This window comes from Taudactylus pleione, unplaced genomic scaffold (genome assembly GCF_031769625.1).
Source record: "Taudactylus pleione unplaced genomic scaffold, aTauple2 ptg000032l, whole genome shotgun sequence".
Taxonomy (NCBI): Eukaryota; Metazoa; Chordata; class Amphibia; order Anura; family Myobatrachidae; genus Taudactylus; species Taudactylus pleione.
The window spans coordinates 6,225,827-6,240,003 of NW_028284434.1; the positions used below are offsets into that span (position 1 = coordinate 6,225,827).

At 44.1% G+C, this 14,177-nt stretch overlaps 1 protein-coding gene across 1 annotated transcript in view; it reads left to right on the plus strand.

Annotated features, from left to right (window-relative positions):
• Window positions 1-10,040: 10,040 nt before the first annotated feature.
• The window catches only part of GPR139 (G protein-coupled receptor 139), a 147,080-nt gene continuing 142,943 nt past the window's right edge, over window positions 10,041-14,177 (plus strand). Inside the window, exon 1 of the mRNA XM_088451847.1 lies at window positions 10,041-10,152. Within this exon, the coding sequence (XP_088307973.1) occupies window positions 10,041-10,152 (112 nt within the window). The remainder of the gene's footprint in view (window positions 10,153-14,177) is intronic.

Sequence of the window (14,177 nt, forward strand, 5' to 3'; positions counted from 1 at the left end):
CTATTATCTCTGCACATACCTTTTACTAATTAAGAGGTTTCATACCAGTGATCAGATCTTATCCCCATTCCTCTTTCCCATCATACTCCATGGCGCGGAAGATGCCTGTTTATGTAAAAATATATGCCAATGTCATCATCATACAAAAGAGGTTCAACTAGATTCATACTCACTGTGTTTCTCCAGCCACCTGCCCCATCCACCTGCCAGCCTCTTGCTTTGTCACTCCAGCCTCCTGCCCCATCCGTCCAGCCTCCTGACCCGTGTCTCTCCAGCCTCCTGACCCTGTCTTTCAAGTCTCCTGCCCATTTTTCCAGCCTTCTGCATCATCACTCCAGCCTCCTGCCCTGTCACTCCAGCCTTCTGCTCTCTGTGTCTCTCCAGCCTCCTGTGTCTCTCCAGCATCCTTCCCCCTGTGTCTCTCCAGCCTCATGCCCCTTGTGTCTCTCCATCCCCGTCTCTCCATCCTCTTGCCTTCCATCACCCCAGCTTCCTACTCCTTGTCACTCAAGACTCCTGCCCCCTGTCACACCAGCCACCAGTCCCTTGTCTTTACAGGCGGTGTGTGTGTGTAATCAAAATCCCACTTTTATGGCAAACAGTTCGTCCATCCCATGGGGGTAGTGAAAGGCTGTGCTGTTGCTGCATAGGTGCCCCGTCCTCAACCTCTGCTGGTGCACTGCTACTATGCTGTGAGGCCATGCAGTGTGACTCTCTCTCAGTCATGCTGACACCGCATGCAGCATGTATAGGCTGAGAGTGCCTGTCACTCTGCACTATCTTACGCAGCCAACACCAGGTGACAGCATCTGTTAAGGGTACCACACCAGCCTGAAAGTGGACCAAAATGAATCAATATGGGATGCATCATGGCCTCTTCGAATAAGGGACGATAATCTATAATGCAGGATGGATGGCAACCTTAGGACCAACTATAACTTTCTAAGAAAGCAGGAGGTATCCAACATCCATACCAATACACTATACAGGCCCGCTTGGTTGTGATGTGCTGCTGACCCCAGTAGAGTGAAATCATCCTAACCAGTGTATTAAAAGGGAGTGCACCCCCATACTGCTGCAAATTGGACGCTAGATTGCCTGTCTTTCCCCTTATGAAATAAAGCCGACACACAAGACACAATAGTTAAGGGATGGTGGAAAGATCAGCAGACACAGAGGCAGATCACTTTGCAGACTTAGGGTGTGATTCAGCAAGGATCGCTATTGCTTACGTAGTTGCAAATTCATATGGAACATAGCTGCGAATGTCTCCTAATGTCTGCCATAGCTCATCCGGCATAGAGACGCCCACCTCTGCTTTATCGCATCTGCACTACGTCGCTTACCTGCATAAACATCGGCACCTTTGAGGCACCTCGGCCAGTCAGGCACATTTACAGCGGTCTGACCTGCAGCAAAAATTGCAAGTCTCGTTGCATGCAGTGAGTACTCCAGCTGTGTATGCAATCGCAGTAGCTAATTTATGCACGCCCATGCAACGGCATTTACACGGACAGGCACGCTTGCATTTTCATGACCACTACCCCATCACCACCACCAAATGCTCACAGCCTGTCACTCACTCTACAATGGCTTCCTTTGTGCGTCCGTAATCGCAGTGCGATCATGGCATTTGTGCAATGCGGTTTATGCGCATGCGCAATGGCTGACAATCGCTCGATCTGCGTATGCATTTTCATTAGCGATCCTTACTGAATTAGGCCCTTAAACAGTAAAGCCTAAACCACACTCCTTAGAGCTAACCCCCAACCAATCCAAACAAACTTTAGCTAGCAACACAAAATAAACACACACACTACATATATTAACCCCAACTGTCCCTAACTAGAGGATTGTATGCCGCCGGTTTTAACCGAACCACCTTTATACTTCACTGACTCACATACAATCCCATCACTCAGCTTGGCCTAGGTCACGCATTTGTTTCTGTGAAGTGTCTCCTGGTTGATGATTTTAAAAAAACAGGTATCTTCTTCTTAATTGGAGGATGTTCCAATTATTTAAATACTGTACAATGAAAACACATGGGCCACAGATTTACTGTTTGTGCTCATTGTTTATAAAATGTATTTGTTTTCATAACCTATTGTCAATGGCTTATAATGTCCAGCAATTGTTTAAGTAGCAATGGTTATTAGCTGCTATCTAGGATTTTATGGCTGAACTAAATTTCTTGTTTTCCTATAGTAGATACAGTACATTGCCAATTAGCAGTAGTTGTAATAATTAGGTATAGAGGAATATTGTATTACACTCAGTTATTACAGTTATTAGTATTACACCTGCGTTAAAGCCTTCAGTAGCAGCAACAACAGGACTTTCCCCATTTACGCATCAAATTTATTCTTAAATGTATATTTTAGGAGATGGTATTTATGTTCTGGAAAGTCAATGAGAAAATTAAATGTGATATTCTTTGCCATGTACAACAAAATAAGAACAAATGAAACAATAATTATAAAACACACATCTTGGGAAACACTCTAAAATGTTTATTATTCTAATGTATTTGTGATATTACCAACTCTACAGTTATTTTTAGTAATTTTGGTAGTTCTTTGATCCCTAATGTCCATGGCTCCGACACAAAACTGCATCCATCATGTCTGTCCTCTGTTGCCCAATTGGAATAGACAGGGGCACAGCTAGGGGGATGGGGGCACGTGTCCTGGGTGATGGTAAGAGGGAGGCTTCAACATGCAAGTCACAACCTGATCAGGTAGTGCCACACGGGATGAAATGAAGGGTGATGGTTATGCCCATTCCATGATCATGAACTTAGAACCCCCCAGCAGAAATCTTGTGTTTGCTCCGACAGCTCATCAAGCAATCAACTGGATATGCATTAATAAATTACTAAAGGGAATTGGGGCAGGAGGGGAGTGGGGCAAGCTGAGTCTTTTCCCCAGATGACAGAAAGCCTGGCTTCATCCATGATGTGGGAAACATAGGTAGAGAAAAGAAACAAGGGGGTCTCTTTACTAAGACTTAGACAGAGATAAAGTGAACGGAGATAAAAGTACCAGCCAATCAGCTCCTAATTGCCATATCATAACCTATGTTTGAATAATGACAGTTAGGAGCTGGTTGGTTGATACCTTATTTCTGTTCCCTTTATCTCCTTCCAGGGCTTAGTAAATAGACTCCAAGATTAGTAGGCAGGAGATATTTTGAAGGGCAGAACTACAAGGGTCCAAAAAAGAAGTGGCAAAAACAAGGGAACAAAGATCACTTATCAGAATGGTCATAATAAGCAGAGAAGATTGGAGGCAAGAAGACAAGAGTAACAGCAGTGGTGAATCTATAATGGGTCCGGGTCCGGGTCCGGCACCGCACACTGCACACCCTGCACCCATATTATTTTAAACTTACCTGTCCATGGTCCAGCGGCGGGTGTCAGCACTGCTAAGAACACCAAAAAATGGCCACCATGGCCATTTTACCGGTGTTCTGTGCATGCGCAGGAGACTCCGGGCACACTCTACTGCCCAGATTCTACTAATGCTCTGGTGGCTGGCTAGCCGTGTCAGTCGGCTGCCGGCCACTGGGAAGAGAGGAGGGGGCCCCGCACAGGGAGTGCACAAGGGCCCCCTCTTCTCTTAAGACACCCCTGAGTAACAGATACAGTACCTGAGAAGAATGATGACCAAAAGAATCATTGGTGAAATGAGATAGCAAGTAGACAGGGATACATACATGTTTAAGATGGATAGGGAAAAGGTAATATAATCATGGGGGCATGTGACAATAATGCATTGTATATTTGAATAAAATGGAGTGATAGAGCATGGTGTCAAGAAATGGTTCTCATCTCCTTCATCGCAAGAAGAGCACTGACTGTTCTGACAAAGTCCTGACTGAATGGGACAGGCACCCGAAATCGGGAGTGCCCCACCATAATCTGTATAGTTGGCTCTTTCCTACCTGCTCTTGCAGTTTCTACTGCTAGCTGCTGCAGTGTTTTGAGCTCAGTGGCTTCTTGTCTGGAACCATGAAATATTGGGGCCGTGTTTGGAAAAAATATGTAAAGTAAGGAAAGCCTACCAGTCTATGCCTGTTTCTCTCCAAACAGCCTTGAAATTACTGTAGATTGATAGCATCAATGCTTAACTTCCCTCCCTGTAACGATCCCCAATATTAAATCTGTAGCATTCACATTTGGTATATAGACACATCCATTCCACTAAGCAACCTACATTAAATTAATAACATTCACATTTAATAATTAGACCTATTTACCTTTAATGGCCTCAAACCACCCTAGCATCAAATAATTTGTTCCAGCACCCAATAGTAAATTAGGCAGCAGCATGACCCAACTATTACATTAAATAGCTCCCACCATAAACAAATAGTGTGTTGTGTGTGCATGTGTGCGTGCTTGTGTGTGCATGCGTGCGTGTGTGTGTGTGCGTGCGTACATACGTGCGTGTTTGTGTGTGTTTTACTTTAGTGATGTTTGTGAGTTACTCAAATTGAGGTTTGAGGAGGTAAGAACAGAAGCTATTGCAGAGGGTTACATACAAGATAATTTGGGATATGTGCAGTATAAGATGCAGTTTTGTGGGCTATTTTATATTCTGGACAATTACGGCCAGTATGATTCACTAAGCAATCGCAGTTTTAGTATTACTATATTCTACTGATCATTATTTTGAAAGAGGATAGGTGGGAAGGGGGTTCCCGTGGGCTTTCCTGGCACTTTTATGTAAATTATATAAGGTAATAGAGCTAACATACTGTAGGGAGGGGCTATGAAATTGCTGAGTATCCTGATGATCCCAATTCAAATAAACCCCCATTTTATCTGTATATTTACATCCTGTCATAAATCACTTAGGGGCCTATTCATGATCAGTGGCGTAACTATAAATTTTGCTCCCCCCTGCCAATATTTTTTCTGTTGCCCCCCCCCATATAACCTCCCCTCGGCATTTTGGTAAAATAATTACAAGGCCATTTATACACATTTTGGCCCCCAGTGCAAGTAAAAAATTTGCTCCCACCCCCCCTAGACAGTTTACAGTATACGGTAGTGTCCTTATACAGTGCCCCCAGGAGTGGTCCCCCTATGCAGTGCCCCAGGTAGTCATCCCCCTATGCAGTGCCCCTAATATAATGCCCTCAGTAGTAGACCCCCTTAAATAGTGACCCCAGTACTAACCCCCCAGCAATACCCCCAGTAGTAGTAGTCCTCCTCCAGCAATGCCCCCAGTAGTAGTGGTCCCACCAGTGCAGTGCCCCCAGTAGTGGTCCCACCAGTGACTCCAGTAGTAGTCCCCACCAGCAATGCCCCCAGTAGTAGTCCCCCCACCACCAATTTCCCCAGTAGTAGTTCCACCCCTGCAATGGCCCAAGTAGTAGTCCCCCCCGCAATGCCCCTAGTAGTAGTCCTCCCTCCCAGCAATGCCCCCAGTAGTAGTCCCCACCAGCAATGCCCCCAGTAGTAGTCCCCCCACCACCAATTTCCCCAGTAGTAGTTCCACCCCTGCAATGGCCCAAGTTGTAGTCCCCCCCCCGCAATGCCCCCAGTAGTAGTCCTCCCTCCCAGCAATGCCCCCAGTAGTAGTCCTCCCTCCTAGCAATGCCCCCAGTAGTAGTAAACAACCCCCCAGCAATGCCCCCAGTAGTAGTCCCCCCTCCCAGCAATGCCCCAAGTAGTAGTAGTAAACACCCCCAGCAATGCCCCCAGTAGTAGTAGTAAACAACCCCCCGCAGCAATGCCCCAATAGTAGTAGTAGTAGTAAACAACCCCCCCAGCAATGCCCCCAGTAGTAGTCCCCCCTCCCAGCAATGCCCCCAGTAGTTGTAGTAGTAAACAACCCCCCACAGCAATGCCCCCAGTAGTAGTAGTAGTAGTAGTAGTAGTAAACAACCCCCCCAGCAATGCCCCCAGTAGTAGTCCCCCCTCCCAGCAAAGCCCCCAGTAGTAGTAGTGGTAAACAACCCCCCCAGCAATGCTGCCAGTAGTAGTAAATAACCCCCCCCCCGCCAGACAGACAGACACACAAAATCCACTTACCTTGATCAACGCTCCGGCATCGGCTCCTCCGTCCGGCATCCTCCCGGGCAGGCCCGCTCTGCATGATGGGAGAGACGTCATGACATCTCTCCCATAATCACCCACTGCGGGAGCCGGAAGAGCCCGGCTCCGGCAGTGGGCGCAAGACAAGCAGCCGATGAGTCTGTCTGACTCATCGGCTGCTAAAACAAACACACAGCTGCCGTCGCCGGCGGCTGTGTGTTTATTGTACTAGTGTAGTGCGGACGGCACTTATGTGCGGTCTGCACTACCGCCCTGCCTGCGTGACTAACAGATGCTAGAGGTCCAGTAGGACCTCTAGCATCTGTCTCCTCCTAGGTGGCGGCCATTTTTGGAGGGCAGTTTTCTGCAGATTCCATGCGCACAAGAGTCCCAACGTTTGGCGAAAGGAGCCGGACAGAAGCGGAGGCATCTGAAAAGATCCCTTCTCGCAACCTGGACCTACTTCCCATAGGGATGAGCGGGTTGCGAACCCCAAGATGGCAAATGCCCCCGCAGTCAAGCTCCGAAAATATTATATTTTCTGAGCTTGATGAATTCTGTCCCAATACTAGTGCTTCTCCGTCTTAATGAATGGCCCGAATACTTAATTGTCACAATTGCAGGTGAAAATGTGCTTTTTCACCTGCTTTTGTGATAATTAAGTGATGATGAATAGGCCCCATAGCGACAGGGTCAACTGTTGGCAAGAGGTTAGAATATACTGTATTTCTACATCATACTTATTAGAGATTACAAATAGCTCAATGTTTATGGAGAACGGTATTGATTCTTAAAACATTGCTCGCAATGTTTTAGAAATATGTGTTTCCAAAGCCACTTAGCATCAGGTATGACATAGTCTACAGTATGTACCGGGGCGTTATAAGAGAGGAGGGGGCCCAAGTGCACTCCCTGTGCGCGGCCCCATCCTCTCTACATGGTGGCCGGCAGTCGACTGACGCCATCGGAGTCTTAGTAGACTCTGTGCACTAGAGAGTGCTACGAGTCTACTGCGCATGAGCAGAACACCGGAAAATGGCAGCGGCGGCCATTTTCCGGTGTTCTGATTTTCCGGTGTTCTGAGAAGCGCAGACACCCGACATGGGACCACGGACAGGTAAGTCTAAAATAATATGGATGCAGTGTGTGCGGTGCGGGGCCCACCTGGACCCGGGGGGCCCGTGTGTCCCACAGACACTGCACCCATTATAGATACGCCACTGAGTATGTACACATACTGTAAGTCTGTATGACCCTAACATGGCAGGAGAATTATGGTGCATACACACGGTCAGATTTTCTTTCAGATTTGAATGTTAATGATTTTAAAAATCGTTCAATTGTTCATATCTGAAAGAAAATCTGACATGAGTGCCGGCAACGATGAACGATGCGTGTTCCCGTTTGTCAGATAACGATATCTGACATCGTCTGTGTTTGCAGTCAGATTTGGTCAATTTAATTCATTTTAATACTGTCTGAAATCGTTCAAATCATTTGTAAAATTGTTCAAATCTAATTGATTAATGATGACCTGGGGGGGGTTATTCTGTTCTTATTACAAAATAGAGATGATATGTCTGTGGTGGGGGAGGGTCGGAGGGAGCTAAGTTTTGCTGAGGGGAGATGATCTGTCTAAGGGGGAGTGGATTCTGCTGAACTGGGGGGGATAATCTGCCTGTGGGGGAGGGGGGTTCTTCTTAACTATGGGGAGATGATCTGTCTGTGGGGCGGGGTCATTTTGTGCTAAAGGCCTGCAGGGGACTATGCTGCGAGGGGTTGTGCTCTGAGGGGGACTGTCCTGTGAGAGGGTCTGTGCTATGCAGGCGATTTCGCTGTGAGGGGCTCTGCTGAGGGGTGCTGTGGTGTGAATGGCAATGGGGGGACTGAGCTGTGGAGGACTGTGCTATGAGGTGGATTGTGATGAGGGGGGCTGTGGTGTGAGGGACTGTGCTGAAAAGGGCTGTGATGAGTGCTGTGCGAGGAGAGGATTTTGCTGTGCTGTGGGAGGATGCCGTGATGTGGGGAGAGGGTTGACACTGGGGGCACAGAGGAGATAGTGCTGGGGCAAAAAGGAGATGGCCTTGGGGGTAAAGAGTAGCTGGAGCTAGACAGTGGGATGTATTTGAGAGACCCAGGTGGGTAGTATTTGAGAGTGACAGGGGGATGGTGCTGGTGAAATACAGGTGAATGGTAGTGGAGAGAACCTTTGTTGCATGTTGATGACATTGGCATTTTTGCTAGGATAACAGGCGGCTTCCGGACCATGTGATCTCCTGCATGAATAGTGAATACCAACTCAAGACACTGCCTGCACAGGGAGGATCAATTCTTCAGAGGTTCCTTGTTGCAGAAAAATCATATAGGTAAGAAAATACTTATTCACATGCTTACTCCATCGAGGGCGCGCGCACATGGGGCCACTTTAGGAGAATTTCCAGGGCCACTTTAATTTCCCAATCTGCCCCTGTTCATACCCAATTATATTACCCTTGAAATGCACATTAGGGAGTAAATTTACTAAAGTGAAAGTTTTTAGAAGTGAGTTTAGAAGAGATGTTGCCCATAACAACCAATCAGATTCTACTTAACATTTAACTAGCACCTTCTAGAAGATAATAGCTAGAATCTGATTGGTTGCTATGGCCAACATTTCTTCTAAAACTCACTTCAGTAAATTTACCCCTAAGTGGTTGATTCTTAGGGTATTATTATATTTACTAAATTGAGAGTTTTTAGAAATGGAGATGTTGCCTATAGCAACCAATCAGATTCTACTTAACATTTAACTAGCACCTTCTGGGAGATAATAGCTGGAATCTGATTGGTTGCTATGGGCAACATCTCCACTTCTAAAAACTCTCACTTATATACCCCTTAGACGGATGCAGTCGCTTCTGAATTTGTGCCCGGCCGCAACAGACTACAGACAAAGGTATGCTAATTAAGCTACCTGTCCATCTATGTGCATATTGCTTTGATTTTATGCTGTTTGTTTTGCGTCCCAGATGCATCCGAACACCTAAATGAAGCATGGAAGTTGGGCTACAGGTCCATGACACTACCATCAGGCACAGCCACTACGTGCGGCTTAATACTCGTTGCCCCAGAAGCACCTAATTGCCATTAGCCTCCGTTCATTGAGATCAGACACAGTCGCAACTACTTGCCTCCTGAGACGTATCAGGCGGCATATGCGCACACATTATTTTCATATTCAGACAAATGCGCAGTCAGCTCAAAATTGGAAAATGCGTCCTTTTCTAAAGGTTCTTCCGAATCAGTATCAGCCCCTAAAAATTCCCAAAATGTATTATATATCTCATTATTAAACTTCCCTTGTTATTCTAAGATTGTCATTATCCACATTTCTTTTATAATACTCATAATGTATAATATACATTGTATATATTGAATTGTATAGCTGGCTACAATATTAACAACAGGTATAATATGAAAATTATACAGTATTATTGTCCGGTTGGTAAATACATTAACACTAGCGAATGAATACTAGTTAACCTTAGACAGTCATTTCAGCGAACAGAGGGATGGGGGAGGGTAAGCTGAGTGGCTAATTCATTATCACCACTTGAACCTACTGTAGTTCTTTTGCAAAGTGGTGCAGGGGCAGCCGTCTTCCCCAGCCTTGCCTCTCACAGCACACACACTATTCTCCCCCACTGGTGTTCACATCCACCGTACAGAACTGCTCACTCATCCACAATTCATATTATAAATTGGTCTTCCTAAGGACAGCTCAGCTCTTTATCTTCTGTGTGTAAAGCATGCAGCAGGCAGAGGAACCACTGCACTTTCTCTTAATTATTACACTGAGCAGCAGGTGGAGGGAGTCCTGGGATGCAGGGATTCTCTGAAGGACAAAGGCTCTGGCTGGATTCACAGCTCTCTGAAGAGCTGGACTAGCATCTTTCTGTTTCTTTCACTTATGCTTTGAAAGAACAGATTCCAAGCAACATAGAAAAGCAAGTAAATGGAGCACAATCATATCTACAACAGCTCTCTCCTATCACACAAGTATGGCTGTGGCTTGGGATATGTACCTGTCATATACTACAGTCTCTTGCTTTGTCTAGGATTACCAGGTAAGCGCATCTTTTTTAGATTTACCTAAGACAACATCTACTTTCTGAGCATATATTATAGAAATATGCAAAATACAGTGGCCAAAGCTGGTACCGATATGGCACAGAACCATAGTAACTGAGTAACTCTTTGTGCTGTGATAGATAACATCTGCATGTATGTTAGGGAGCACCTTGCGGAAGGTGCAGGGTATAAATATCCTTGTTTAACCCGTTATGAGATAGTTGAGGTATCAATAGAAAGTATAGCTTGTAAGCTTCTCAGACTAGTAATTAAACAGTGTGTATTTAGACAACTAATCCATGAATCACCTACTGTACTTTCTCCCAGCTTTCTCAATATATGATGTTTTATAAACTATGTCAAAATAATGGGGGGGTCACTTATGGTAATTCTGGATTCAAGGCAACAGCTTCTATGAGGTAAACTCCAAACTTGATTGACTTGTACCATTTTCCAGCCTTAACAATTAGTTTTCTGTACCCATGTGCATTTGACGTTAGTTACATAAAAATACTGGACCTTTACTGTACCCATGTGCATTTTACGTTATTTAATTAAATATACCTTTTACTGTACCCATCTGCATTTACGTTATTTCCATAAATATACTGTACCTTTACTGTACCCATATGCATTTACTGTATGTTATCTACATAAAAATTCCTTTACTGTACCCATGTGCAGTCTACATTATTTACATAAAAATACCTTTACTGTACCCATCTACATTCTACATTATTTACATAAAAATACCTTTACTAAACCCTTGTGTATTTTACATTATTCGCATAAAAAAACTGACTTGCAACAAAATCTGCATAAAAATAATCAATCCGAAATTAGGAAAAAAAACAACAATATTTATAACTAGAGGATTTGCAACAAGGTACAGTACTACAGAGAAAAAATAACTGAAATCAGGAAAATGTGTTGCTATTATTATGGTTTCCATCAATATACCGATGCATTCATGGGTTAACTGAATATTCTAATAGTCCTGATATGAACATTAAAAATCAAGCCACACACTTTACTCTGTTCAATTTTCTGCTTCTCTGCTCTGTGAGAGATTATGGAGATGAATTAAGTAAATGCTAACCTTGATATGTTTGGTAGAGATCTACAGATAAGTCATTTTAAGCAATCTCATAAAGTAGGTGCATGTAGCATGCTGGTGACTGCCTTATGTTTGCTTATGTTTTACAGTATATTGATCATGACACACACAATGCTTGAAGTTCATCCACATCTCAGTCATCTACTTAGAGTAATATGCTTAAAGTCGTTGTTTAAGCATTCAGCCAGGAAACTTAGAAATCATGATCTGGACCACATCATGTCAATGCTTTCAGTGTTGTACATTGGCTATATATTTTATAAGTATTCTGGTGTATTAGTTACCTTTTATTTTGTTTTGCTGACCCTGTTTAACTTATGTAAATAATTTTTGGGCCTGGACATTAGAAGATCCTCTAGACACAACCTTAGGTGCCCAAAACTATTGTCTGTTCTCTTATGAAAGAGGTTCCCAAACGCAGTCCTCAAGGCACCCCAACAGTTAAAGTTTTAGATATATCCATGGTTGAGCACAGGTGGTTAAATCAAATTGATTGAGGTACTAATTAAGTCACCTGTGGTCAAGAATGGATATCCTTGAAACCTGGACTGTTAGGGTGCCTTGAACACCGATTTTAGGGAACCTCTGTCTTACAGCATTATTTTTTACATAGATCATTTTGCAGTCTCCCTCATTATAAGTATACTTCCTCCATCCAATTAATATATTATGTCCTCATTTCAAAATTAAATCTGTGTACTTTTCTTAATGTTTTAGTCCTTTTTTCTTTGTTAATGGAAGAAAAAGTTTGACCTACTGTATGCGCTATGCAGGTAAAGGACACAAAATCTGCCTCATACTATAGGCACTGTCCCTGGTGCTGACCATTCTGTAATGAATAGCAGTGTAAATATCTTTTGTAGACACCTCTAGAGTACATGAAATTATATATAAATATGTTACATAAATAGTTAATACTCTCCATCTGTTCTCAAAATCTGTTCTAATGGATTACCCGATAGACTCATGGCCCAGCAGGAAAATTTACAGGTGTCAGGTTCTGTAACAGGCACACATTATGAGATGAGAACCTGCTATTAAGATGCAGAATACTAATAACAGAACACAAGTGTTTTATACTTGCCTTTCAGGTCCCTTGTTTAACCAAAACCTCTATGTCTGGAGTTAAATGCAATGCAGTCCAATTAGGAGGAATCAGCAAATGACACATTAGGCAATCAATGTGCCAGCAAGAGTACAGGTAAGCAGGAGGAAGTGAAATGACCCTCCTTCCCCTGTACCTACTCTGCTAACACTGTCATTCACCACATTACCCATACAGTGTAGGGACAGCAGAAGAACTGGTAACCGGAAGGCAAAGGAAAGACCCTCCCTGCCCATACCTATTTTATTTAGTCAGCAACCACACTGCTCATATAGCGTGGGGACAGCAGGACTAGAGCCAGCTCTGTAGGAGCAGTGGTTCCTTAAGCCCCCCTATAATTGTGCTGCCCGTAGTTATGTCTATGCAAAGTATTTATGTCATATGGTGCATGTAATGTGAGCACCCCAAATGTAGAGCGGACTCTGATTGCCCAGCGGACAGTGAGAATTACAGAAGTCTCGCGTCTTCTGTTATTCCACACTGCATAGGTGTATGTTATCAGACATACACCTACACATATCCGAGCTGGTACGGGCTAGTCATGTTTTGTTTTGCCAAGACCCCTGGACACTACTGGAGAAGGGGACAGAATCTACGCCAGGGGGTAGGTGAATAGTGGATTTTTCTTTCACAGGTAAACCATGGGATTTCTACATACAGAAGGAATGTGAACACCTGGCAGTAGGTATGTGTGAGTGTGTTAGGTGTGGAATAAAATTGTAAAATCTACGGTGTTTGTGTATTGTGGTTTTTTGACTATTTTATTTACAGTGGGGGAACAGGTGCCGGCTGCCTGCTGGCACTTGTAGTTCCATAAGTGCCAAAGGGCAGGCACAGTGGCACCTGTAATTCAACTGTAAAAAACAATAGTTTACATTATCATATCCCCACTATTACCCCTGCACCCACCGGCCAGGGGTGCTGGGAAGATCTCCGGGCTTCAGCGTAAGCCTGGGGTGCTCAGGACAAAGGGGACCCCTTTAATGGGGGGTCCCAACCTCCCCTGAGATCCTCGGCTTGCACTGATTAGCTTGGGGTGTTAATGCTTTGGCCGGGGAGACCCAGTGAAAGGGTCCACTGGCTGTGGCGTTACACCTCGGCTAGAAATGAGTCTGATGCTGGTTTTAAAAATAGGGGGAACTCCACGCTTCCCCCCCCCTATTTTTAAAACCAGGACTGTCTCAGGGAGCCCAGTGCTGGTTTCTAAAATTACGGGGAACCCTACCTGTTCTTTTCCCCGTATTTTCGGTACCAGGACTGGCTCAGGAATCCAACACGATTCTTAGTAAATTTACCTGAGGGTAAACTCACAAGATTGGTTGCTGCCTTTTGTCCCAGCAGGCACCAGGTTACATAGTAATATAATATAATAAACAACAGAAATCCGTCAGGCTCTAACTGTCTTAAATCAGAGGAAGATATCTATATATTCTATCATATGACTGGCACCTCGGTTTTAAAAGGTAAGCTATCCATGTACGTACTTTTGCCCCTAATCATAACATTCTCACCTTACATACAAACTTGATATGTACAGTAGAACATGTAGGTTGATTACTGGATATCCACTGCACTAACGACATCCAGTTTGCAACTTAATTAATTAAAAATAATCAGATTGGTTTCTCAAAAACAGTTCTTCATGAGCCCATGCTGATACTGTGTTTGCATTTCCAGATCTGCCAATTTATTCTTGCAGTGAAATTGTAGGAAACAAATTAGTGTGGTGTGCTGAGCATTGTGTGAAGACAAAAACTCTATATTGTATAGTGCACTGTACATGCACCATATATAACAGA